We start from the raw sequence: 25,846 nt of genomic DNA on the forward strand, positions 1-25,846 counted from the left end.
AACTTAAGGACTTCATGTATCCTGGAAACCTTCACGTTCTTAGGGCTACCATGAATCGAGCAGATGCAATGGCACCTGCAGAACTATCGGATAGTTAATTCTCTCCAACGTCTCCTGTCCAAATCCTTGGATATGAACACTTCTGTGGTGCTCATCCTGGGTCAAACATTTCCCTACAAGTGACAGGCAGTTGAGGGATGCTAAGGAGTGTGGGGGGGGGATGTTTAGATTGTCCACTCATAATCACCTGGAGTGTGAGATGTGTAGCAAATAGATTAGGTAATTGAAGTGGATAGATAGCATGGATAGGTAAGAGATGGAAGAATCCTGTTGGAAGGATGGCATAGATGGATGAGTAGGATAGACATGGATGGGTGGATGGATAGATAACAAGGCCAAATGTTCCCAAAAAGGGTCCCTTCTGGGTGGGAAGCAAACCTAACAACCCTAGATGGCCATGGGGCCATCGTGGAACCCTTCTCCCCACCCCACTTTTTCTTGATGGAAGCTGGGTGGGTGCCTGAGGAGAGGTCCTGCCTGCCCCACCCTGCACTTTCATGGCCCCCCTCTCTCGTTTGCTTACCAGAAAAGCTACAGAAGATGAGGCTGGAGAGAGAAGAGAGGGAGAAATAGAAATCAAGAGAGAGAGGGAGAAAGGTAAAGACGGAAAAGGAGAGAAACAAGGACAAAAAGAAGAGGGGAAGAAAGAAAATCAGAGCCACCTTTTTTTCTCTCCCCTCCCCTCAGGAATCTCCCCTCAGCCCGACGCGACCGTTCCCGTCGGCGGGCGACGCTCCTTCTGAGGCGGAGACCGGCAGTTTTCCCGCCCAAAAAAAAAAAAAAGCGCGGAGGGAGGGAGAACGCACGCGACTCCTTGCTCCTCCCGCCGGCAGGGGTCGGCCGCCGGTTAAACAGCGGCCGCTCTAGGCCTTCCCCCAGCTCTCGCTCCCCGCCTCCTCTCAAGGCCGGCGGGGCGGCGGGGCAGGTGAGGGGGTGGACGGAGCGTCTCCGGGGGAGCGGGGTGGGCGGGGCTTGTCCGGAGGTCCTCCGCCGCGGGGCATGACGGTCTTTTTCTCTCCCCCTTCCCCCTTCTCCTTTCTTTTTACCTCAGAGCGAGTGACATGGAGGCGCCGTTGTGGCCGGTCGGGGCGGCTTTGCAAAGCCCGGAGGCGTCGGACGGGCCCGGGCTTCGTCTGCTGAGCCTGGAAGGGCGCTTGGCTTCGGCCGAGAAGAAGCTGGGCGGTTGCCAGAGGACGGTAACCGAGCTGGGCAGCCAGCTGGAAGGGAAATGGGCCGCCCTGGGCGGCCTGGTTCAGGAATACGGGCGGCTCCAACGGCGGCTGGAGAACCTGGAGAACCTGCTGAGGAACCGCAACTTCTGGATCCTCCGCTTCCCGCCGGGCGCCCAGGGGGAGACGCCCAAGGTCGGCCGGGGGAGATGAGCCAAGAGATGGGGGAGCTGGTTGGCTTGGCTATGGGGCAAGAGGACGGACAGGAGGTTGAGGGGTGTGTGTGGCTGCCTGGCAGACGTCTCGGGACCCACCTAGGTGACAGCATCAGGGCTGGATGCAAGAGGAGGAAGGAAGGACTGTGGGGTGCTTGGTGTTCTCTGAGCTTGGTCGATTTCTTACGGACGTCTCATGACCCGAGAATAGGGGACATCCTCAGAGCAGAAGGGAAGGAGGTTGGTGGAGAGGAGAATGACTAGGGGGTCCTTGGCCGGGGGTGTCTCTCTCAACTTGGTGGGTCTTCTGCAGATGTCTTGTGACCCAACTAGGAAACGTCATCAGTGTTAGAAGTGAGGGGATTATGGTGAGGGGAGGGAGGAGGATTGGGGGGGAGGGGAAGGCTTGGTGGTTTTCTTACAGATGATTGTTGGAGAGGAGGAGGAGACTGAGGAGAACTTGGAGTTTCCTTGGGGGTCTCTCTGAGCTGGGTGAACTTCTTAGGGATGTCTCATGACCCAACTAGGGAACATCATCAAAGCTAGAAAGGAAGGAGGGTGGTGGAGAGGAGGAGGAGGAAAACTCGCAAGATTCCTTTTTCTTGACGTGTACATGTATACATCCGAACTAGACTGTGCTGTTTCTCTGTGTCTTATAATATATGTGGGTATATACATCATTATTTATTTATTCATTATTTATTTACTTATTTAGTCATGTTTATATAGTGTGTATTGGAGGTGGTGAGAGCTGTATGCAGCGGAATTTCATTTTAATCTATTGCCAATTTCTGTACATTCAAATTGATGATAAAGTTATTCTAAATCTGTGGGATCCCTAGTAATCTCTGAGTTTGGTGGTTTTCTTGCAGACATTTCATGACCCAACTAGGTAACATCATCATTGGTAGAAGAGTGGGGGGTTTCTGCAGGAGGAGAGGGACACTGTGGGGTCCTTGGTGTTTCTGTGCACTTGGTGATCAGAGCAGTTGCTCTCAATTTTAAGCATGCTGGGAACGCTTAGATCAGATTTGGATGAGGAGCAGATATTCTTGGAAGATGTATACAGGTAGTCCTCAACTTAGGGTTACAATTGAGCCCAACATTTCTGTTGCTAAGTGGATTTTGCTCCATTTTACCTCGTTTCTTGCACAGGCAAGAAGATTAAGGGAATCACTTAATCAAGAATCGCAAATAAGTGAGTCACAGGGTTGTGAAGTGAATCCCCTATTGACTTAGCTTGTCAGACAGTGGGGGGGAAAGGATCACATGACCTGGGACACTGCAACTGTCCTAAATATGAGTCAGCTGCCAAGCGTCTGATTTTTAATCTTATGACCATGGTGATACTGCAATAGTTGTTAAGTGTGAAAAGTGGTCACTTTTTTCAGTGGTGTAATTTCAACGGACACTAAATTGTTGGACTACCTGTAAGAGCATTTATATGGCTACCCCTACTCAAGGTCGTCATCCTCCTTCTCATCCTCCTCCTGTCTGCAAACTTCATTCCCTTCTATCACTGCTAATGTTACCTAGTTGGGTCATGAAAAGTCTGGAAAAAAACAACAAAGCTCAATGAACACTACACACTTGTCATTGTTTTCCCCTTCTCCTTGTCACTCCCCAAACCTCATTCCTTCCTTCCACTGATGATGTTATCTAGTTGGGTTAAACCAGGGACTGCCTTGACTTGGCTTCAGCATCAGCTGAGTCCTTCATTGTTGGTTTGGTGTGACCTGAATGATTGACACATTTGGGAAATTTTGACACTTCCTTTGCAATCAGATTTGTTTACTTAGATAAGGGATCTCCAAACTTTAAGACTTTTGGGGACTCCCAGAATTCCCCAGCTAGCCAGGCAGTGTTTCACTTAACAACTGTGGCAAGAAAGGTCGTAAAATGGGGCAAAACTCCTAATCTCGCTTATAAAAAGGAATTTGGAGCTCAATTGTGGTCATAAGTCGAGGACTACCTTTACAGCCTGAATTCTGCAAATATGGAGGAAGCTGGCGGCCTGTTAAATTAAATCCTGGGAGTTGAAGTCCTCTTAAAACATTCTGGCTGTAGAATTCTGGGAATTGAAAGTCCACAAGTCTTAAAGTTGCCAAGAGACCCCTAATCTAGAGGAAGCTAGTTGTCAGTTTTGGAAGGCAATTTTCTTTTTGCTTCTTAACTGCCACATATTTAGCTGGGGAAGTTGGGAGGGGGTTGTTGTTGGAGCAGTAGAAAGTTTATCATAACAGCATTCCGTATTCAAGGACTTTTGCCTGCGTCTGATGTAGGCTGCCTGAAGACTGTATCCAATTGAGTGTGAAGAGTTGATTGGATAATGTGATCAACTTGTGAGTGTGGGGCAGGGCTGTGAACTGTCAGCTGGGTGTGGAAAACTTGGAAGCTTTCAGTTTCGGGTTTTCCCAGCTATGCCAACATAACATCTCTAATAAATTGGAACTTTGAGGAACCTCAAGCCTCAGAGCTTTAGTTTGTTGGGGGTGTTCTTTGGAACCCTGACACTAGTAGGCTTTTGTGTGCTAATTATAAAATATTGTTTTTTTCCCCCCAGTATGCAACTTAACTCCAATTTATCCAACAGGTATTTATCAACTTGCTAATAAACATACAGGGTTTGGGGGTCAGAGAATACCAAAACTGTAACCCTGCTATTTATTTCCAGGTTCCGGTCACTTTTGATGACCTGTCCGTTCATTTCAACGAGCAAGAATGGGGCAATCTGGATGAATTGCAGAAGGATCTGTATAAAACGGTCATGAAAAGCAATTATGAGATGTTGGTCTCAATGGGTGAGAATATATCATAATTCATCATCTTTCCAGCCGTTGTTTAGCCATTGTTTATCTTCTGCAGGTTTCCAACCAATACGGTCCTGAGCTTTCTTTTGCCAATTGGGCCGGTCGTCCTTGTTGATCCCATCACGCCATCTTGTTTTAGGTCTCTTTCGTGGACGTTTTTTTATCGTGGGATCTGTTCTATGACTGCTTTGGTTCACCTACCCTCAGTTCTCCTTGTTCTATGTGACCAGCCCATTTCCATTTCAATTCGTTTCCTCTTTTGAGGGCATTGTATATTTTTGTTTGTTCTCTAATCCAGAGGTCCCCAAACTTTCAAGCTTGGTAGCATGGCACAGTGTGTGTGTGAGTGGCAGACAAGGGCGCACACAGCTCCACTCGTGCGAGCAGCTCGCACACATGTGCGCCCTTCCCTTTTTCCAGTGCCATTGTAACTTTGAACAGTCACTAAACGAACCTTTGTAAATCAAGGACTATCTGTACTGTTTTGGGCAAGACGTCGTCAGATGGACGTTGCCCCATTTCTAGAGACAATGTTGTCTTTTCCACTTATTTTGTCTTTCCCCTAAAAATTGTTTGTGATGTTAACGGAAGTGTATTTTCATTTGTTGTGTGGATAGATTATGCAATTGCCAAGCCCGAGATCCTGACCCGGATTGAACAAGGAGATTCCTTGTGTGATAGAAATGTTGAAACCATGGCTGAGAATAACACACTGGGACATCCTGGCACAGGTAAGTTCACTGCTTCTTGAAGTATACAGCTTTTTCTTTTTCTTTATCCTTTTTTTCGTAAGAGGTAGGTTGCTCTCAGTTGTGGGGCCCCTGGTGGTTTCTGAGCTGGATGGTTTTCTTGCAGATGTTTCATGATCCAACTAGGTAGCATCATCAGTGTTAGAAGGGAGTGGGGTTTGTAGAGTGGAGGAGAAAAAGAAGAGTGGGGAGGAGGACAAGGAGCGTGGGGTCCTTGATGCTCTCTGAACTTGGTGGTTTCCTTGCAAACATCTTATGACCCAACGGGGGGAACATCATCAGTGCTAGAAAGAGGGTGAGTTGTGAAGTGGAGGAAGAGGATGAAGAAGAAGAGGGGTGGGGGAGGACAATTGTGGAGTCCTTGGTGCTTTCTGAACTGGGTGGTTTCCTTGCAGATATTTCATGACCCAACTAGGGGACATCATCCCTAAGTCATTTTTTTTTTCCTGCCTTGTAAATTTGTACTAAACAAACTTTTGTAGAGTGGTGCGGTGGCCTAGAGGTGGAGCTCTTGCCTTACAATCAGGAGGCTCTGAGTTCGATCCTAGGTAGAGGCAGATATTTCTCTCTCTGGGCACGATGGGAATGTATCTGCTGAATATAACACTGCATTGGCAACAGGAAGCGCATCCGGCCAGTAAATACATAGCTCCATTCAGTTGCCCAGACTTTACCCCACAAGGGATTATGGAGTTGTTAAAAAATGATGATAGGGCTTTAACAAGCGAATTGGATGCTGAAGCAAATTGGGAACTGATAAGACAGCTGACCTGTTTGCAAATCTCGGCTTCTCCAAAACCAGGTCGACCACCATATTTTGAACTTGGATACTTTTCAAGGGTCAGTCGCCTTCGGACCCTGAGGTTTTTGACTTTGGGGCTTACGGCAATCTTTTCCTCTCTCCTCCATCCAGAGTCTCCTGTGGCTCCAGTCGATGTTTCTTTGTGGCTGAAGGAAGAAGTAGAAGGACCTCAAGACGGTGGCATCGCCAGGCCTCCTGAGGAGATCAGTGCTGGACTTCATGAGGGTGAATACACCATGTCCTGGGATTGTGATTTGGCTTGGAAAGAAGGGAGTCTTTGATCATGCATTTTTCCCCCATAAGGGCAGTCTTCCTTGTTGACCCGAAATTCCTCGTCTTCCTTGTTGACCAGGGAGATGAGCATCCCAGAATCTTGTTTCCCTCTGGACCTTGCCGGAACGACATATTCTGGAGACAAATGGGAATCTTGTATGGATGAATCAGACATCTCCTTACTGCTTATTTGTTATTGATATATTAGATTTTTATCCCGTCTTGATTACTTTATAAGTAACTCAAGATGGGGAACATCTGTAATATTCCTTCCCCTTCCTGTTTTTCCCACAATGACCTGGGAGGTGAATTGGGTTGAGCCAATTCAGCCAGCTTTCATGCCTGAGCAGAACTAGAACTCACTGTCTCCCAGTGATTGCCCCAAACTCATTCAGCTCTTTTTCATGTCTCTAGTGGGACTAGAACTCACTGTTTACTGGTGATTGGCTCAAAATCACTCAGCTGACTTTCATACCTAAGATGGGACTAGAACTCAGTCTCCTGGTGATTGGGACAGCACTTTAACAAGTAACCAAACTGGCAGCTACCTGTTAGGAATTCTAGTTGAACATTAGAGTTGTTAACCTAATCTTGCATAGCTTCTTCTCTGGTAATATTGTACTACTAACTAGAGCATACAAAACATTTGCTAGACCAATTCTTGAATACAGCTCATCCGTCTGGAACCTGCACTGTATATCAGACATAAATACAGTCGAGAGAGTCCAGAGATATTTCACAAGAAGAGTCCTCCACTCCTCTGCTCACAGCAAAATACTTTATGCCCCCAGACTCCAAATTTTGGCCTTAGACAACTTAGAACTACGCAGACTTCAAACTGACCTAAGCATAATACATAAAATTATCTACCACACTGTCCTACCTGTCAATGACTACTTCAGCTTCAACCACAACAATACACAAGCAAATAATAGATACAAACTCAAGGTAAACTGCTCCAAACTCGATTGCAGAAAATACGACTTCAGTAACAGAGTGGTCAGTGCCTGGAATGCACTCCCTGACTCTGTGGTTTCTTCCCACAACCCCCAAAACTTTAACCTTAAACTGTCTACTGTTGACCTCGCCCCATTCCTAAGAGGTCTGTAAGGGTGTGCATAAGACCACCAGCGTGCCTACCGTTCCTGTCCTAATATTCCTTTTTTATTTATTCTTTTCATGTATCAAATTATGTTTATACTTTTACCTGTTATCTTATATATGATTGACAAATAAATAAATAGATAAATAAAAATTAATTTAAACTCCCTGTAATTTCCCTGTAATTTTCTTGTACTTGATTCCTTGTGGTAAGTGTGAATAGTAAGTTTTTTAACTATTATTTTATTCTGTATTTAAATTGTTGTTCTTTTTATCTGGCTGTAAACCGCCCTGAGTCCTTCGGGAGAAGGGCGGTATAAAAATTTGATTAAATAAATAAATAAATAAATCCTATTTTCTATCAAATCTTCTCTTTACAATATCCCTCCACTACTATCCCTTGATACCTTTCCATGTCAAATTCAAGGCCCGGGGACCAGATCAGGCCCTCAGGGTTCTTGGATCCGGCCCGAGGGGCTGCCAGGGAAAGAGCCCACGGTGCCTCTGTCAGTGAAAACAGAGCTCAGGAGGGCTGTGTGTGGCCCTCTCCAGCTCCGTTTGCACTGGCAGGGGTTGCAGGAGGCTGTTGCAATCGAAAACGGGTCTCGGGAGGGAACTTGTTTTCACTGGCAGAGCGCTTGGGCCACCACAGGCACCCCCGACACAAGTGATGGCAATCTGGCCGTATCCACCATGCCCCCCCACACCCCCGAGGTCAAACACAACCCTGATGCGGCCCTCAATGAGATCGAGTTTGACCCTACTCTTTCTGCACACCTCTTCCAGTCCATGAGATGTTAAGAGAAGAATAGTGCCCCTGTTTTCCTCTCTTCTGTGTCCAGGTTCTTCGGTGGAGTATATAGACATACCCTCCGGGATTAAAGAGGAGATGGAGGAGGTGTGCTTGGGCCCCGGGGAATCTCACAGAGAGCAATACGATCCTAGTGAGGGTAAGTACCCCTTTCTGTCAAGAGCTATTTAGCACTTAAACTTAAATATCAGTTCATAGTGCTTTATAGCCTACTCTAAGTGGTTTGCAGAGTCTGCATATTGCCCCCAACAATCTGGGTCCTCTTTTTAACTCATATGTTTGAAGTCCTACTGGGCTGTGGTATCTAGATATTTCTTCATTCTGATCATTGCTGTTATCAATAGAGGACAATATTTGAAGCTAAGGGTTGAATAGTAGGGTCCTTGGTGCTCTCTGAACTTGGTGGTTTTCTTGCAGACATTTTATAACCCAGCTTGACAACATCATCAATGCTGTAGGTAGTGGGGTTTGCGGAGGAGGAGAAAGTGGGGAGGAGGTGGAGGGCTGGTTGGTCCTTGATGCTCTCTGAATTTGGTTGTTTGCTTGTAAATGTTTCATGACCCAAATAGGGAACATCATCAGTGCTAGAAGTGAGTGGGATGTCAGGAGAGGAGGATGAGGATTGTAGGGTCCTTGGTGCTCTCTGATCTTGGTTGTCACCTTGCAGACATTTCATGTCCCAATTATAGAACATCATCAGCGGTAGAAAGAAATGAGGTTAGAGAGCAAATACCATTCCCTTCTGACACTGATGATGTTACCAAGTTGGGTCATGAAGTGTCCTCAAGAAAACCTTCAAGCTCAGAGAGCACCAAGGACACCACAATCTTGCTATATTAAGCTGATCTAAGGTCCCTATACCTCCTCCTGTTCTCACTTTATGTTTGGGTCAACATCTCAACAATCTCGATAGGTGTTGATTTTTCAGATATTGTGCATTTCATCAAGGCAATAAATTGGAGAGCCCTTATTTAATTATTTCCTTCCTCTCCCTCTTTCTTTATTTCTCTTTTTCTTTCTTTCTTCCCTTCCCTTTTTTTCCTTCTTTCCTTTCTTTCTTTCCCTCCCTCCTCCTTCCTTCTTTCCTTCCCTTTCTCTTTCGCTCCCTCCCTTTTCTCTCTCTCCTTCCTTTCCTTTTTTCTTCCTTCCTTCCTTCCCTCCGTCTCCTTTCTTCACTTTCTTTCCCTCCCTCCCTCCCTCTTCCTTCCTTTCTTCCCTCCCTCCCTCCCTCCTTTTTTTCTTTCTTTCTCTTTCTCTCTCTCTCTTGACAGAATATCAGACCATTACCATTTCTGAAGAACATCTCTGTGGACTTCAGGAAGACCAATGTGCTCAGGACCCGTTATTCTTTGGGGAAGGCCCTAGCTCTGGTAATTTTTGGTTCTTCTGATGTCCCTTTTGAACATGAGGGTAGTCTATTTGTTGAGATGTGGCCTTCCCACTGAATTAACCAAAATAATTCCACCTTGACATAGTATAGGCTAGGAAACCCACAATTCCTGGTTGAAAATGTCAGGGAGCAGAGTTTGGGGAGGGCAGGATCTATTTCAGGTCCTTGAATTACGACCACAATATGAGTTCAACATTTCCATTGCTCACACTTGAGAGTTTTGCCCCATTTTTGCGCCTTTTCCCCACAGCTTTTGCGAATTACCACAGTTGTTAAATTGATAACATAGTGTAAGCCGCCCTGAGTCTTCGGAGAAGGGCGGGATATAAATGCAAATAAAAATAAATGCAAATAAAAATAAAATAAAAAAATAAACCTGGCTTCCCCTTTTGCTTGTCAGTAGGTCGCCAGAGGCGATCACTTGACCCCAGGACGCTGCAACTGTCATAAATACATGCCAATTACCGAATTTTGATCATGTGACCACAGGGGTGTCGCCATACTCGTAAGTTTGAAAAACAGTCATGTCCCTTTTTCCCCCAGTGCTGTTGTAACTTCCAGCGGTCACTGAACAAATGGTTGTAAGTTGAGGATTACTTGGACTGGGTTCCATTGTGCCAGGAGGAATCATTTTTTCCTTGATTTGATTAGTTGATTGTGTGCCATCAAGGTAGTGTTGGCCGTTAATAACAGTAATTATTAATAGCCGTTAATAATGGTAGTGTTGACCATTAATGGCTGTTAATTATGACTTCTCCATCATAATTTGGCCCTTCAACTCTTCCAGTAATGCCACCATGACTCCTCTGAGTTCATTCACCTTGCGTTGATTGTCCTCCTTTCCTTCCTCGTTTCCCGTCCTTATAGACTATCCAAGCAAGCGGAATCGTTGCATAATATGGTAATTTAAGCCTGGTCATTTGTACCTCAAGGGAGAAGTCTGGATTGATTGGCTAGTGTCAGCAACACTGAGGTGCTTCTGTGTGGACCGGATTAGCTGGTGACATTACCGTCGCCTGGGGGGGGGATGCCCACTTGAGGGCTCTTTTCATGTCCCTGACAAGAGCTGAAGGGAAGGATGGGAGCTCCCCTCCCCCACCGCCCTAGAGCAGCACCGAGTCTCGAATGCAGGCTTGCTGACCTCCAACCTAGCATCCTAACTAGGCGAGCCACCGTACTCCCGATTCTCTTGATGATCCATGTATTTGTTGTCTGGGGAATTCTGGGAGTTGAAATCCACAGGTCTTTAAAAGTTGCCACAGTGAGACATCTGATTTATATGCTTTGATCCAGGGAGTGAAATTGTTACCAAACTAGGAAAATATATATTTATGCTTCTCCCACCTGAAGTTAAATTGTTCCCAAAAATTAAACTTTTTTTAAAAAATTATCTCTCATTTGTCTCTCTCCCTGTCTCTGTCTACAGTATTTTGCAATGGGCTCTTATTTTCGCTTGCCATGTCATCAAAGGGGAAGAGAAAGGGCCACGGTTCATCTGAAGAGCGCAGCAAGAAGCACAGGAAGGCCATCAGTCTGAATTTGAAGATGAAGATCATTAAAGCCTACGATGCTGGGAAGAAGGTAAACATCATCGCTCAAGAAGAAGGCCTGGCCCATTCCACCATCTCCACCATTTTGAAGAACAAGGAGCGGATCAGGGAGGCCATGAAAGGATCGCCAGGGACGAAAGCCATTATCACCAGGCAACGCAAAGGCCTCATCCACGAAACAGAGAAACTCCTGATGCTTTGGATCGAGGATCAGATCCAGAAAAGGATTCCCATTAGCCTCCCTCTCATTCAGGCCAAGGCGCGCAGCATTTTTGCGACCCTGAAGGAACGAGCGGGCGAGGAGTGCACTGAAACGTTCACGGCCAGCCGTGGCTGGTTCATGCGCTTCCAGCGAAGGTTTAATTACCATACTTCGCACCCACCAGGCGAAGCCGGGGGGCCCGACGAAATAGCAGCCCAACGCTTCCTTGACAACTTCGACGATCTCATCACAGAAGGGAACTATTTGCCCGAACAGATATTCAACGTAGACAAAACCAGGTTATTCTGGAAAAAAATGCCCGAACGAAGCTACCTTCACCAAGAGGCCCAAGCTGTGCCTGGATACAAAGCCTTTAAGGACAGGATCACTTTGCTGTTGGGTGGAAACGTCGCCGGCTTCAAGCTGAAGCCGTTTCTGATCCACAAATCAGAGGATCCCCCCGTGTGTGAAAATATCGGCCAGGAGACCCTGCCTGTTTATTACCAATCTGATCAGAAGGCTTGGATGACCCAAGTCTTCTTTGAGGATTGGTTTGTGAATTGTTTCATCCCCCAAGTGCAGGAATATTGTTTTCAAAACAGAATCCCTTTTAGAATTCTTCTGCTCCTCAACAACACCCCTGGATATCCCCTGCACCTGGACGATGTCCATCCAGACGTGAAGGTTGTTTATCTACCAAAAAACACCAGCCCTTTCCTGCAGCCCATGGATCAGGGAGCTGTCTCGATCTTCAAAGCATGCTATTTACGGGCCACACTGGCCACGGCCGTCGCCACAATGGAGGACAACAGGATGACCTTGCGCGAGTTTTGGAAAGCCTACGATATCAGCCACTGCATTGAAAACATCGCAACGGCCTGGAAGGATGTCAGCATGAAATGCATGCAAGGGATTTGGGAACGGTGCTTAAAACGTTTTGCTCTCCTCGTCCACAATTTTGAAGGCTTTGATCCTAACGAAGATTTGGAGGAAATCAGTCACAACATTTTGACGCTCGCCCGAGCCCTTAGTTTAGAGGCAGACGCGGAAGATGTGAAAAAATGGATTGCCTACCCTGAGGGTGAGCTTTCCAATGAAGAATTGATCGAGCTTAAAGAAGAATTGGAGGCCCAAGGCATTGCAGAGGAGGAAGAAGAAATAAAATTCTAGACTTAAGTTCAGGAAGTTCAGTGTGAAACTATTGACTGCTGTTTTTCTCGGACGTTAACAAAACGTTACAAAATTTAGGAAGTATGGATCCCAATGTAGAATGTTTCGGAAAGCTACATCAGAAGCCCAGGAAGTTCAATGTGAAAATATTGATCGGTATTTTTTCAGATATTGATGAAACGTTATGAAAATTAGGAAGTATGGATCTAAATGTAGAACATTTTGGAAAGTTATATTGGGACCCCAGGAAGTTCATGTGAAAATATTGACTGGTGTTTTCTCAGATGCTAATGAAATGTTAACGAAAATTAGGAAGTATGGATAAAAAGCTACCTTGGGAAATGCATGTGTTCTAGGAAAATAGATGAAGAAAAAAATGTGCAAAGAAAACTTAGTGAATTCTTTACGGACAGTTATTTCTTGCTCCCCATCCTGAAAAAGAGCAGCTCTCAGAAGATGCTCGGTTCATTCGCCTTCTAGGCCTCCATAACCAACATCTCCAAAAACACAGCAAAAAGACTATAATCTTTGCAAGGGGATTTCTATTGATGTTTACAAGTACAGTACTGTAATTGTAAACGCTAATTTTGTATTCTTTTATTTTTGTACTGTAACACATGATGGCTCTTAATAATAATAATACATGTTAGATCAAGGATGTTTTAAATATTGGAAATGATCTTTGGTTCCTTGGAGGACGAAATTGATTTCTTTAGAAATAAAGATGTTTTAAAACATGAAAAATGTAGCTCGGTTCATTGAAGGCTAAAAGTTGTGTACAAAAGGAAGAATTGTAAGTAAATTGTGTATGAATGGAAAAAGTAAAATTGTGATTTTTCCCTACTTATGGACTGCATTACTTAATGACCGAGTTGTTGGTCCTGATTGTGGTCCCTAAACCAGGATTGCTTATATATTGGTCTTCTGTAAAAAAATAATTCGTTTTAATAGTTTGCACGTAATTGTGTAAAGATGGTGGCCAAGAAACCAGGAGACAATGAGTTCTAGTCCCACCTTAGGTGTGAAAGCTGGCTGGGTGACTTTGGGCCAATCACTAGAAAATAGTGAGTTCTAGTCCCACCTTATACCATCGAAGTGATATGGGGAATCACCAGGATTGGCCCAAAGTCACCTGGCCAGCTTTCATGCCTAAGGCAGAACTAGAAATCACTGTCTCCAGATTGACTTAAAGTTACTGAACCAGCTTTCATAGCTAAGGCAGCACTAGAACTCGCCATCTCCTGGTAATTGACCCAAAGTCATCTGGCCAACTTCCATGCCTAAGAAAGGACTAGAACTCACCTGCTTTCTAACCTAATGCCTTAACCACAGACTAAACCAAATGGTCTCTCTCCTTATATTTTCCCCCTTGATCATATTCAGGGAAAGTGTGCGTCCGTGTTTGTGATGTACTGAAAGCTGTGTGGGTTGTATCAGGAAAAGCTGAAAGAGTTGAAAAAAGATTTTGTAGGAAGAACTATCTGCCTTGTGTGGGAAAAGGGATGCACAATGTCGGTTTGGTATCACACGTAGCACAATTTATTTGGTCGTCAGTACGGCCTATCACCGCAGTCGATAAGTGAACCCCTCATCTGCCACGGCGCTGTTTTGCCCAAAAGCAGAAATTAAGTCTCAGTGTTCAATAAAACCTTTGCCAAACGCAGTCGTGTCTGTGAGATGCTGGAAAATGGCTGCGAATGTGGCTGTGTTGCCAATGACCTGATGCATGAAGATGTGACCACACAAGAGGGCAATTGCTGGAACTTCAGATCCGAATTGCAAGTCCCCTTTTCAAGGCTGGTTGTGACTCCAAATGGCTACTAAGTGACTTGTCGTAAGTCAAGAACTACCTATATTGGGCTTTAGGAAGCCAAGCCTCACTGTTTTGGCCAACAGACATAGAATGGAGCAGGGATAGGTTTGGTAGCAATTGGTAGGTGGAGGGTTGGAATTGGCAGAGCACTCTCTCCCCTTCCCCGCTCCCCCGCCCCATAGTTTCTACACAGTTGTGGTGCTCTGGAATGAGGCGAGAACGGGGGCCGGTAACATTTTAGAGTATCAAATAGACAATCCAGCATGCTTGCACGCAACTTCAGAACCATTTTGCAAGATGCCACTAGGGGATGCAGCCTTTTCCTTTGATTTATGTCTCCCCCCCCCATTACGACGTTACTTGCCACAGTCGTTAAGTAAATCAATGCAGTTGCTATGTTAGTCACGTTAAGTGAATCTGGCTTCCCTCTTGACTTTGTTTGTTGGAAGAAGAGACACTGCAACTGTTGTAAGTACACACCAGTTTCCAAATGCCTAAATTTTGGATCACGTGACTCTGGGAACGCTGCAATGGTTGTATGTGTGGAAAACAGTAATAAGTCACTTTTCTCATGCTGCTGTAACTTTGAACGGTCACTAAATGAACTGTATGTTGCGGACTACCTGTATTAAAGAATAATACAGGTAGTCCTGTTGTAAATTGAGAACTACTTATATTACAGTTGGATTTAAAGTAGTGAGAACTTGGTGTGGAAGTGGGCTGGAGGTCTCGGCTTATGGCCATGATTTTAGGGTCGCTTACCGAGTCTTCTTTCTTTGGGGGTGGGGAGCATTTTCAGGGCTAGAGAGAATGATGTGGAGGGTACATCCTCTTGGTGACAAAGAATTTGAAGAGACAGGGCAAAACTCGTGATTTCATGTCACTGTCTGAAGAGGCAGGAAGGGCATAAGAACTGGGACCCCATCAGTGTCTCGGCAATAAATGTATCACACAGAAAACGGCAGCCAAGCGTTCGGCAAAAGAGCTTTTTCGCATAGGTCGACATTGGCAGAAAACTGGTAAACCAGAAGTTTGACAATGCAGCTTTGGATCAACAGCAGCGAAATAAGGAAGGATATTTTGAGGAGTAGGCAGCTCCTGTAGACCGAGCATGGAACTGTTCTGAATTCTGGCCATGGACAGCTGCTCTGCTTGGCCCTCCGGAGACGAGAGACAGGTGGCAATCAATTCCAACTTTTGGGCTATCTTTTGTACCCGCTGCACGCAAAGTGTTTTCAAACCTTCCTCTGATTGTCTGGTGAAGTGCGTGGAGGCCGAGGCCAGAAAACCACAGCCACGCACAACGACCTTGGGGTCTGTGTCTTTCTCCCTACAGGTGAGGTAACCACGGCTTTGGGATGTGGCCCTTTTGACTCCAGCAGGCCGGCTTCCAGTGCTGGGCTGGGTAATGGAACCAAGAAGGTAAGTGGACATGATCACATTTTAGGCGCATTTTTTCCCCAGTTTGGCCAGGACGTGCAACTCCTCAGACTGCAGTGCAGGATGGTGAGTCTTTCAGCTGCTGTCTCCATCGAAGAAATATTTCAGACAGTTGGTATGTTCTGATCGCAGGGAGCTGGGCTTATTCCACAGGACTAGAGCCCACCCCACATGGTCCTGATCAGCAAGCAAGAAGGAAGCCCCTCCATGGAGAGAGAAGCAGCATTGGAGCCACCCGACGGAAGGCAGCGAGGATCTCAGCTGGCCCACCAACGGGCCAATTGTAGCCCAGGGGTTCATTTGGCACAAAGGACTTACTTGCGGCCTAGCTTCAGGTCCCATTGGGTGGGTTGGCCTCAAAGAGAGGGTTTTTCTCCAGGGGGTTGGTGACTGGCAGGCTTGGGGGCACAGCAGGCCCAGATGGTAGTGGTGGTGGTTGCTCCCGGTGCATGCGCAGATGCTGCTTTAGTGACTGCTTGTATCGGAAGTGCTTGCCGCAGTGTGGGCAGGCGTACGGGTTCTCTCCCGTGTGCATACGCTGGTGTTCCAGGAGGTACTTTCTGCGGGCAAAGGTCTTGAGGCACTCGGTGCAGCGGTGGCGCCTCTCACCATTGGCATGGCTGGCCTGATGGCTGAGGAAGGCCTGGGCATGGCTGAAACTCTGTCCACACTCGCGACAGGAGAACAACTTAGCCCCAGCTTGGTGGACGCTGCTTTGGTGCTTGACCAGGTGGTGGGCGCGCACAAAGCGCTTGTCACATTGCCCGCAGCGGTACGGCCGCTCCCCGGTATGGATCCGGTAGTGGTTGGTCAGCTTGGACTTCTCTGCGAAGCGCTTCTCGCACTCGGGACATTGGTAGGGCTTTTCCCCTGTGTGGGTGCGGGTGTGATCGTCCAGGTGCTGTTTCCTGATGAAAGTCTTGCTGCACTGGGGACACTGGAAAGGGCGCGGCCGCTCGCGGTGCGTCTTCTGGTGGACCACCAGGCTGGATTTGCGGTTGAAGGCTTTGTGGCATTCCGAACACTGGTGCGGCCGGTCGGCGTGGATGGCCTGGTGCCGAGTCAGCTGGGCCTGGTGGCTGAAGCCGCAGCCACACTCAGAGCACACAAAGGGGCTGTCACTCTTTCCCACAGCGTGGGTCTTCTGATGGATAAGCAGGCTGGTCTTGAGCCGGAAAGTCTTTGGGCAGAGGGAACAGGCGTGCGGCTGGCCAGCTGTTTCGGTGACTGCCACATTGCTGAAGCTGTTGTTCTCCGGGCACAGGTAGGGCTCAGGGACCTGGGGAACACCGGATTCAGTCACTGGTGTGACCCCTTCCCCGTACACTTCCTCTCCTGCGGGGATCCTTGGCGGCAAGGAAAACTCATCCAGACCCTTGAAACATTTCAGCTGGCCTTCCTTCAAGCAGGTTGCTGGCGGGGTGGCCTCGGGTTCAGGGCAGGTTCTTTCATTGGGGTGGCGTAGCTCCTCTGATGGCTTTTGAGGAGGAGGAGGGGCAGGTTGACCCTGAGGGCAGCTTTGTCTCTGGCAACATCTGGAGGTCTGCAAGACCTTGTCGTTGGGTGCTGCATGGAGCCGGACAGGCAAGGTTTGTTTCAGACTTTCTTGGAGCTTCTGTTCCTCACTTTTGATTCTGGTGCTCTCATCTGGAAGAGAGGAGAACGAGGGGGAGGGGGGAAATAACTCAGTTAAAACAGGGGTAGAAACTGGAGCCGAATCATTTGAACCCCTCCTCCCCCGAGGAATCTGAATCAAAGGGAATCCTTAAATGGATGGATTTTGCAGTGAAGGAGGGAGCTAATGTTTGAGGTTGTCATTGGAAGGAGACGAGAGGTGCAAATGTTTTGAAGGCATGTTGCTCAGCCATGGGCACTTGAGGGGTGGGCTTCAACTCCCAGAATCCCCCAGCTAGCATGCTTTTAAGATGGGTGGACTTCAACTCCCAGAATCCCCCAGCCAACAAGCTTTTAAGAGATGAAGATGGACTTCAACTCCCAGAATTCCCTAGGAAATGCGATAACATCATGTCAGATGAGATGGCATCGTGGCTTCTCCTGGAGCCCTGTGATCATTTGACCACACTAACCGTAGCCGAGGATGGCAGGGATCTCTCTCTCCAGATTCCATTTCCCGGGACCGGGAGATTCCTCCTGCTTAATCCAGGACAAAAGATCGTCTTTGGATGTCAATGGTTCTGCTGTTAGGAAAGAGGATCATAGGTAGGTACCGATACAGAACTACAATAACTTTATTGTGACTTTGAATGTAGACTAAATGGCATACATTAAAATGAAGTATCATTGCATACAGCTCTCAAAGGGTCTCCACCTTTATATACACTACATAAACATGACAAAATCAATCAATCAGTACAAAATTATGCATATACCTACACATATTGCATGACACACAGAAACAACACAATCTAGTTTGGATGTATACATGTTTGCAAGTTTCCCAGACGGATGGCCTAGGGAACAAAGCTGCTACAGAATTGGGAAGCCCTGCTAGAAATACTTTGAAACATCCCAGAAGGGAGTGACAGAAACAGACGGGGGGAGGTGGAGGTGTTCTTTTCTTTTTTTAAAAAAATAATTTTTATTAAGCTTTTCACCCTTAAAAACAAAAGGAAGAAAAACACACACACAAAAAAACCACATTAAAAACACATAACAAACATAACGTTATGTATTTTACAGCTTGTCGTATCAGCAATGGTATATATTCTTTGTTCTTTTTTACTCAATCCTATACATACTTATATTTGCATTGGTTTGTATTTACCAATCCATGTGTGGGGGTGTTCTAACAATGCTTTGAGCTCTAAGCACACAGCGCTTATAAGCAGCATCCTGAATGATGGGAAGCAAGCTTTCTATCATCTCCACTGTCCTCACCATTCTCTGTAGGGACTTTCTATCTGGCACTGCTGATAGAAGATGGAACTTCTGATCCAAGATTTTTTTTATCTCAGAGTTGAAACGAAGGGTCTTTGGGGTTGGTTCTCAGCTGGGTGGTTTTCTTGCAGACTTTTCATGACCCAATTAGGTAACGGCATCAATGCTAAGAAGGGAGAAGGGGGTTATGGAGAGGAGGAGGAGGAGGAGGAAGAGGACTATGGGGCCTTGCTGCTTTCTGAGGGGTTGTTTTCTTGCAGACATTTCATGACACAACTAGGTAACAACATCAGTGCTGGAAGGGAACAGGATATGGTCTCTAACCTCTTTCCCTTCTAGCACTGATGATGTTACCTACCTTGGGTTATGAAACCTCTACAAGAAAACCACCCAGCTCATAGAGCATCAGTCACTTTCTAAATGCTGCCGAACATCGAGTCATCCCAGAGGCAAACCACGGCAACGAGTGCGAATCATGGCGTCCCCTGGAAAGTCGGGGAAGGGAAAATGGAAGGTGGGGGTCTACATTTACAGACTCAGGCCTGGAAGGAGCCTCTCATATTTTTGAGCCCTTTAAGAATGCTTCAGAAGAAGGACCAACTCCTAGCCTTTCTCTGGGGAACTTCGGGGCTTCCCAGCGCTTACAAGATACCCCATTCTTGGCCTGAAATGGGGACGGGGGAAGCTCTGGTGCCAGAGTCTAACCCAGCCCCCTCGCGCCAAATTCAGCCATGCACACCATCCTGGAAAGGGATGAGTGTGATTCTTGCCTCCCTTCCTCCCAAAGGACAATCCTTTTTCTCCAGGGTCGATTGGGACCTGGGGGCTTTGAAGAATAATCAGAGATGGGTTAAAAAGAAAAAGAAACCATGAAAGAACCAACTGGGGATCAGGAGAGAAATTTGCAGAGCGAAAGCTACACTCTGTTTGGATGTTTCACGCACCTAGTTTGGGCGCCAGGGGGAGTCCCTTTTCCCCCACTGAGGGCTGATCCGCAATATGGGGTGCTGCCCCCAGACCCGCCTGGGGGGGAAGGGCATCAGCTTTGGCGATGGCAGAGTCTGGAGAACAGAAAGAAAGAGGTTAAGCCAATGGAAAAGAATCCTTGTAGCTCTGGGTTGAACTGCAGGGGTCTCCTTGGTGCCCTCTGAGCTGGGTGCAGACGTCTCGTGACCCAACCTGAGAACAACATCATTGCTAGAAGGGAGGGAGGAGGAGGAAGAAGAAGTGATGGAGGAAGAGGAAACAGACGGTGGAGCCCTGTCTAATTACTTATTAGTGGAGAGGGGATGGTTCCACTTCTACAGCCCGGCTCCTTCTACGGTGGATTGTGGACTCCTGGCCTAAAGCAATAATAAAAACCTCAAGGCAAACTCGGTGCTTACCGAGAGAGACCAGCGGCTCGTAGCTTCCTCTTGTAATGTTCCGGTAGAGTTCCTTCTGCCAATCTTCCAGTTTGGCCCATTCCGGTGAAGAAAAATGGACCGCTTGCTCCTCGTCAAACGTCACAGGGACCTAAAATGAGACCTGTTTTGCAGATTCAAAGAAGGACAGCCTTGGCATTTTTCTCAACCATGGCAAGTTGAAAGAATGTGGACTTCAATTTCCAGGATTCCCCAACTGGCATGATTAAAGAGGAAAGGACTCCAACTCCCAGAATTCTCAGCCGGCGACACTGGCCAGCTGTGGACACATTCATTGTGACACAGGTGGCTTGCTCGGTCTCCAACCTTGAGAACTTTAAGGCTTGTAGACTTCAGACATCTGATTAGAGATTCCCTAATAAACAATTGGATTAAAATTAAAAAGAAACACTATATAAAAATCCCAATCTGGCTACCCACAATGGAAGCGATGATTCACCCAAATAATTTAGATTTGAATAAAATGCTTAAATATAAAGATCTATTAGATATTCATGGAAAATTAAAAACATTACAGGACCTCCAAGAACAAGAACTACGAGTTGACTGGTGGGCTTACCTTCAATTACAAAATCAATACAAACAAGAGATAAAAGAATATGGAATATATCTTAAACTACAACAATTAGATAAAATTTTACTAGGGCCAGACAAAAAAAAATTACCCAAATTTATAAATATTTGCTGGAAGTAGAAGTAGTGAAAGGATGTATGATTGCAAGGGGTCAAAATATGGGACATAATATAAATTTATCAGACTGGGAGAACATATGGAACTGAAATTATAAATTAACAAAATCAGCAGCATACAAAGAAAATGCATATAAAATGTTCTACAGGTGGCACCTATCCCCTTCCAGGTTAGCGAAAATGTATCCCAAAATGAGCCCCATATGCTGGAAATGTAAAAATAAAAAGGGAACATATTACCATATATGGTGGTCCTGCTCTGAATCCCATAAATATTGGTTAAAAATTAAAGAGTGGCTACAGGAAATCACAAATGAACAATTGGATCTAGAACTTTTTTTATTAGGGATTTTTTAAAAAAAATATGTGAAGAGTATAAAATATGTAATACTACACATATTAACTGCTGCTAGGATGGCCTTTGCTCAATGTTGGAAACAGCCATGTATAGCTACAGAGAAACTGGTTATATAAAAGATCATGAACTGCACAGAAATGGACAAACTAACGCTGAGTTTAAAAGATAAAGAGACATCGGTATTTTATAATATATGGGAACAGTGGTATAATTGGATAGAAAGGAGATAGATAAGGATATTTAGTTACTAAGTATAAACAATAGATAAAACAAGAACACAAATATATACAATTTAATGTTTGTAATCATTGCACGGATTATTGTTATAAGAAAAACACCACAAATAGCTGTTAAGTAATATAACCTTTTCCTTTTTTTTCTATGTTTTTAATGTAAAAAAGTTTAATAAAATATTTTTTTTTTTTAAAAAAGGGCTTGTGGACTTCAATTCCCAGAATCTTTCAGCCAGCAAGTTCCCAAGGTTGGAGACCGAGCAAGCCACCCATGTCACACTAGGCATATCCACAGCCGGCCAGGTGCAGGTGGAATTCATACCCATTGCGTGGTTGCATTCAACTTGTGTGCTTCTTTTTTTTACCTTGGGGATCTCCCCCTTCGGACCGAGGGGGAGCCTGAGAATCCAGAAGTTGCGGTTCTTCAGGAGGTTCTCCACGTTCTCTAGGCGCCGTTGGAGCACCCGGTATTCCTGGATCAAGGTGCCCAAAGCTGCCAGATGGCTGCTGAATTCTAGTTCTGTCTTCTCACACTCGAAGATCTTCTTCTCAGCAGTGGCTGTGCGGCTTTCGAGGTTGAGCAGGCGAGCTGCTGATGTGTCCACCTTCCTCTCCACCGCTTGGAGGGCGGCCACCACTGTCCAGAGGGAGATCTCGGCCGCCGGGTAGATCTCTCGCTCAGCTGATTGGTCAAAAATGGCGGGAGGTTGGAAGGGCGCCAGGTGCTGAGGCTCAACCTCCCATTCCCACGCCTAGCCAGGAAGAAAGATCAGAAGTCAGCACCCGTGCTCGGTGATGACGGGGAAAAGGGTCAGTTGGAGACAACACGGAAAACGGATAGACCGTATGAGGAGTCCTCGACTTACAACCGTTCATTTAGCAGCAGCTCGAAGATACCATCCTCACCCCCCCCGATTTAGGACAGTTATTCGCATTTACAACCGTTGCGGAATGCCTGCTGTTGCATGATCAGTATTTGGGCGCTTGGCAATTAACTCATGTTAATGACGATTGTGCATCCATTTAGTGACCGTTCCAAGGTACAAAAGCCCTGAAGAAAGGACTTTGGACTGTGTTTCACACTTACGACCATTGTGGCATCCCCATGGTTAATGTGATCAAAATTTGGATGCTGGGCAAATGAGTCGTATTTATGTGTGTTCTGAGCTCATATGATCCCCTTTTCAAACCATTCAAACCTTCTGACAAGCCAGATTCACTTAACAACCGGGTGATTCATTTAACAATCGAAGGGTAAAATTCATCACCACCCCTTCCCCAAAGGGGACTTTTTTTTTTGCATGCCTTCTGCACATGCTCAGGGGCCTTCTTGCTCTCACTCCACCCCACCCCAATCATGTCAAGGCTTCTCAACAAGGCTTCCCATCCTGCCATGCTCAGGAGCCCCCCAGCGGTCCCCTTTTTGGGTGGGAGACCCCCCACCCAAAAAGAAGCCATCTCCCCCCTCCCAAGAGGGATCCTTCCTGCTGCTCCCCACAGCCTCCCCAATGGAGGGTTTTGTGCATTGCTGCAAGGCTGTGCACTCTGCACATGCCCAGGAGCCACTCCATTAATGCTGTCAGTCAGGGAGTTCAGGGATCTCCAAAACAGAGAGCAGCCCGTCTGGGGCTTCTGGAGCCCCCCCAGACCTCCCCCCAAAAAGCCAGCCAGGGCCCCCCATTGCCTTCCCCCTCACAGAACGAGCCATCTGACAGCTCTCCCCACTCTCAAGGGGATCCTTCTTGCTGCTCCCAACAGCCCCTCCCAAATGGGGGGGCTTTGTGCATTGTTGAGCACTCTGCACATGCTCAGGAACCCTTTTGCCCCACCCTTTGATGCTGTCAATCAGGGAGTTCGGGGTTCCCCAAAGAGTCTGCAGCCAATCTGGGGCATCTGGAGACCCCCCCCCCCAGCCCCCATCTAGCCAACCTGGACAGCAGGACCTCCCTGCTGCCCCTCCCCGCCTCTCTCCCCCTCCCCGCCCGGGAAGGGCATCGCGGACCCTCACCTGGGCGGGCGTCCACTCAGCCATGGCCGACGCCCGCTAGGTGCCGCTTCCGCGCATGCGCCCTGGGACGCCGCCCCGGCGTTGAGCGAGCCTCAGCGCGGGGGATCGAGAATCGCGCGTGCGCTCCGTGGCGGCTCCCGTCGGAAGCAGCGACCCCTGGAGGCCCGGAGGAATACGCCGCCCTCCTAGCCGTGACCAAGCAAAAGGGGCCGGAGAACGGAACTCCAACCTGCGCCCTCGGTCTTCCTTGAAATATAGAGAGAGAGGCTCCTTAATCTGTAAAAGATTTCCTTGTCGGGGAAACAATTAGTTTTACTGAAAACTGCATCCATTCCTCCCATTCTCTAAAATCCCTTTTTTGCTTGTTCTTATGAACTTTTAATTATGAAAGTAATGATTATGAACTTATTATTATTGTTGTTGTTATTAATCTTCTTTATTCATTAAACATGAAACTCAGTCAACTGAACATTCAAAAATGGATCACAAATACAATTGACTGGTACTAATGGTTGATATGGGTTGCTGCCAACATCCTAGGAATCAACCAAGGACCTTCTTAAGATGTACGATGTACTGCAGTTTTTTGCAGTTCCGCTGATATTATTACAGGAAGCTGCAATTTGTTGATGTATCTTATAAAATTCTTGGACATGGTACCAAGTGCCCCGATGACAATGGGTATCACGGTTACATGTTTCATCCATAGCCGTGTAGTTTCGATGGCCAGGTTGCGATATTTCATGATTTTTTCCCTGTTCTTTTTCTTCGACTCTGGCATCTCCTGGTACCGCAATGTCAATAAATTACACGTTTCGATTTTCAACAACTGTGATATCTGGCGTGTTGTGTTCCAAGTGACGATCCGTCTGTATTCGAAAGTCCCACAAGATCTTTACCTTCTCATTTTCTATAACTTTCCACTTTATGTTCCCATGACTTTTTGGATACAGGCAAGTCGTATTTTTTACATAATGACCAGTGGATTAATTGAGCAACTTGGTCGTGTCTAGCTTTGTAATCAGTTTGTGCAATTTTGCTGCATTCACATATTAAATGTGAAACAGTTTTGACTTTGTTGTTGCAAAGTCGGCAGTTTGGTGGATTTGTTGGTGGATTTTTATATCTTCGCTTTCATGGCATTAGTTTGTAGTGCTTGTTCTTGAGCAGCGAGTATTAAACCTTCTGTTTCTTTTTTGATGGTTCCCATCTTAAGCCATGCCCATGTAAAGTTGTCATCACATTTTCCTTCAATGTTTTTCAAGTGCTGTCCACGCAAAGTTTTAGTTTTCCATCTGCATCCAGCTGTTTTTCCTTATATTGTGGCTTTGTTTCTATTGTTTTTATAATGTTCTCTGTTTTCACAGCCTATAGCAATTTTTCTGTACTTTGATTCTCATTACTCTGTATTTTGATCATCATTATTAAAATTGTTATTTTAAGATTATTATTTTAATTATTGTTATTATCTAAATTATTACTATGAAAAAGAAAAAACCCTATATTGATGCAGTAATTTATAATCGAGTATTGAATGCAGAAATTTATCACCAACCATCTTTTTCTAAAAAAAGGAAAATTTGATTGGAGGAATTTATAATCAAACATATTTTTTAAAAAGAAAATATTAAATGCGGGAATTTATAATAAAGAGGAGTAGTAATATTGTGGGGGCCTTGATGCTCCCTGAGCTGGGTGGTTTTCTTGCAGATGTTTCATGACCCAACTATAGCATCAGTGCTGGAGAGATGATATATAAATAGAGAGCAGCCCCCACCTTGCTTCTAGCACTGAGGATAATTCTAAAAGATGTTTTTTGTTCTTCAAAAGGCAACTGGATTTTCTTGATATTTTCTTTGAAGACATTTCACTTCTAATCCAAGAAGCTTCATCAGTTCAGATGGGGGGGGGAAAGGTTCTAGAGTCCTTTGGATCTTCCCTTCCCTTCCCTTCCCTTCCCTTTCCTTTTCTTTTCTTTCCTTTCCTTCCTCTCTCCCTCCCTCTCTCTCCTTCCTTCCTTCCTCTCTCTCTCTCTCTCTCTCTCTCTGGCTTACAGCGTGATAACACCCCTCCCCCCTTAAAACCACCAAATATAAAGACGCCCCCCCTAAAATCACGAGACCAAACGGAATTTAGATCCCCAAATCTTCCCAGGGGAATCTTCTTCTGGTTCTTCACGCGCGCGGGGCGCGGCAACTCCCAAGACCCAGTTGCGAGGAAGGGCTTTGGAAGGGGGTCGCCGAAGGGTCGACCCCCTGGGGAGCGGTGGTGAGGAGGAAGACCCCATCCCCAAAAACCTCGCGAGGCTGTTACGTGGGGAGGTGGGAGTCAAATTGGAAAGCCTGCAAGGCGGAATAAAGCAATCCAGGAGAATAGCCCACCCTCTTTTAGCCCTGCTGGAGTGAAACCCACCGACCAAGAATAGAAGGAATCCCCTCCCTCCCCCACCGGTGCACCTCCGCATCCCTGGCCCGGAGCCACCCGGGCAAAGCCGGGCGCTATCCAGCCCAGTCAGCTGGACGAGAGGAAAAGATGGGGCGGGGGTCTCCTCACCGCGGTGGCCGCTGGGACTCGTAGTTCCCCACCCTGGGAGGGTTGCAGAGCACCCGCCCCCGAGGAACTACTGCTCCCAGCCGGGCCTTGCGCGCGATCCACCGAACCTGCCGAGCTCTCCCAATTG

The 25,846-nt window shown here is 46.4% G+C and overlaps 2 protein-coding genes across 5 annotated transcripts; one reads left to right on the forward strand and one right to left on the reverse strand.

The window, feature by feature from the left end:
• Nucleotides 1-676: 676 nt before the first annotated feature.
• On the forward strand, nt 677-13,046 carry LOC131196510 (tigger transposable element-derived protein 1-like). 3 transcript variants are annotated; one of them, XM_058179317.1, is made up of 8 exons: nt 677-985; nt 1,112-1,424; nt 4,119-4,245; nt 4,872-4,985; nt 5,917-6,030; nt 8,022-8,129; nt 9,262-9,360; nt 10,807-13,046. In XM_058179317.1, exons 2-8 carry the CDS (start codon nt 1,122-1,124, stop codon nt 12,300-12,302), a joined length of 2,361 nt encoding a protein of 786 aa, XP_058035300.1. In that variant the 5' UTR covers nt 677-985; nt 1,112-1,121; the 3' UTR covers nt 12,303-13,046. The 3 variants fall into 3 exon arrangements, with proteins under 3 accessions (XP_058035300.1, XP_058035301.1, XP_058035302.1); XM_058179319.1 differs by lacking the exon at nt 677-985 and adding an exon at nt 4,008-4,037 and having other exon boundaries at nt 1,298-1,424; XM_058179318.1 differs by lacking the exons at nt 677-985; nt 8,022-8,129.
• A 121-nt stretch (nt 13,047-13,167) lies between these two features.
• On the reverse strand, nt 13,168-25,837 carry LOC131196516 (zinc finger protein 398-like). Of its 2 annotated transcripts, none has more exons than XM_058179332.1 (7): nt 25,720-25,837; nt 23,167-23,412; nt 21,524-21,910; nt 19,839-19,968; nt 19,398-19,514; nt 17,643-17,750; nt 13,168-17,202 (listed from the first exon to the last, which is right to left on the reverse strand). In XM_058179332.1, exons 2-7 carry the CDS (start codon nt 23,188-23,190, stop codon nt 15,887-15,889), a joined length of 2,082 nt encoding a protein of 693 aa, XP_058035315.1. In that variant the 5' UTR covers nt 23,191-23,412; nt 25,720-25,837; the 3' UTR covers nt 13,168-15,886. The 2 variants fall into 2 exon arrangements, with proteins under 2 accessions (XP_058035315.1, XP_058035314.1); XM_058179331.1 differs by having other exon boundaries at nt 17,643-17,753.
• Nucleotides 25,838-25,846: the final 9 nt, after the last annotated feature.

The sequence above is a fragment of the Ahaetulla prasina genome, chromosome 4 (genome assembly GCF_028640845.1).
Source record: "Ahaetulla prasina isolate Xishuangbanna chromosome 4, ASM2864084v1, whole genome shotgun sequence".
NCBI lineage: Eukaryota > Metazoa > Chordata > Lepidosauria > Squamata > Colubridae > Ahaetulla > Ahaetulla prasina.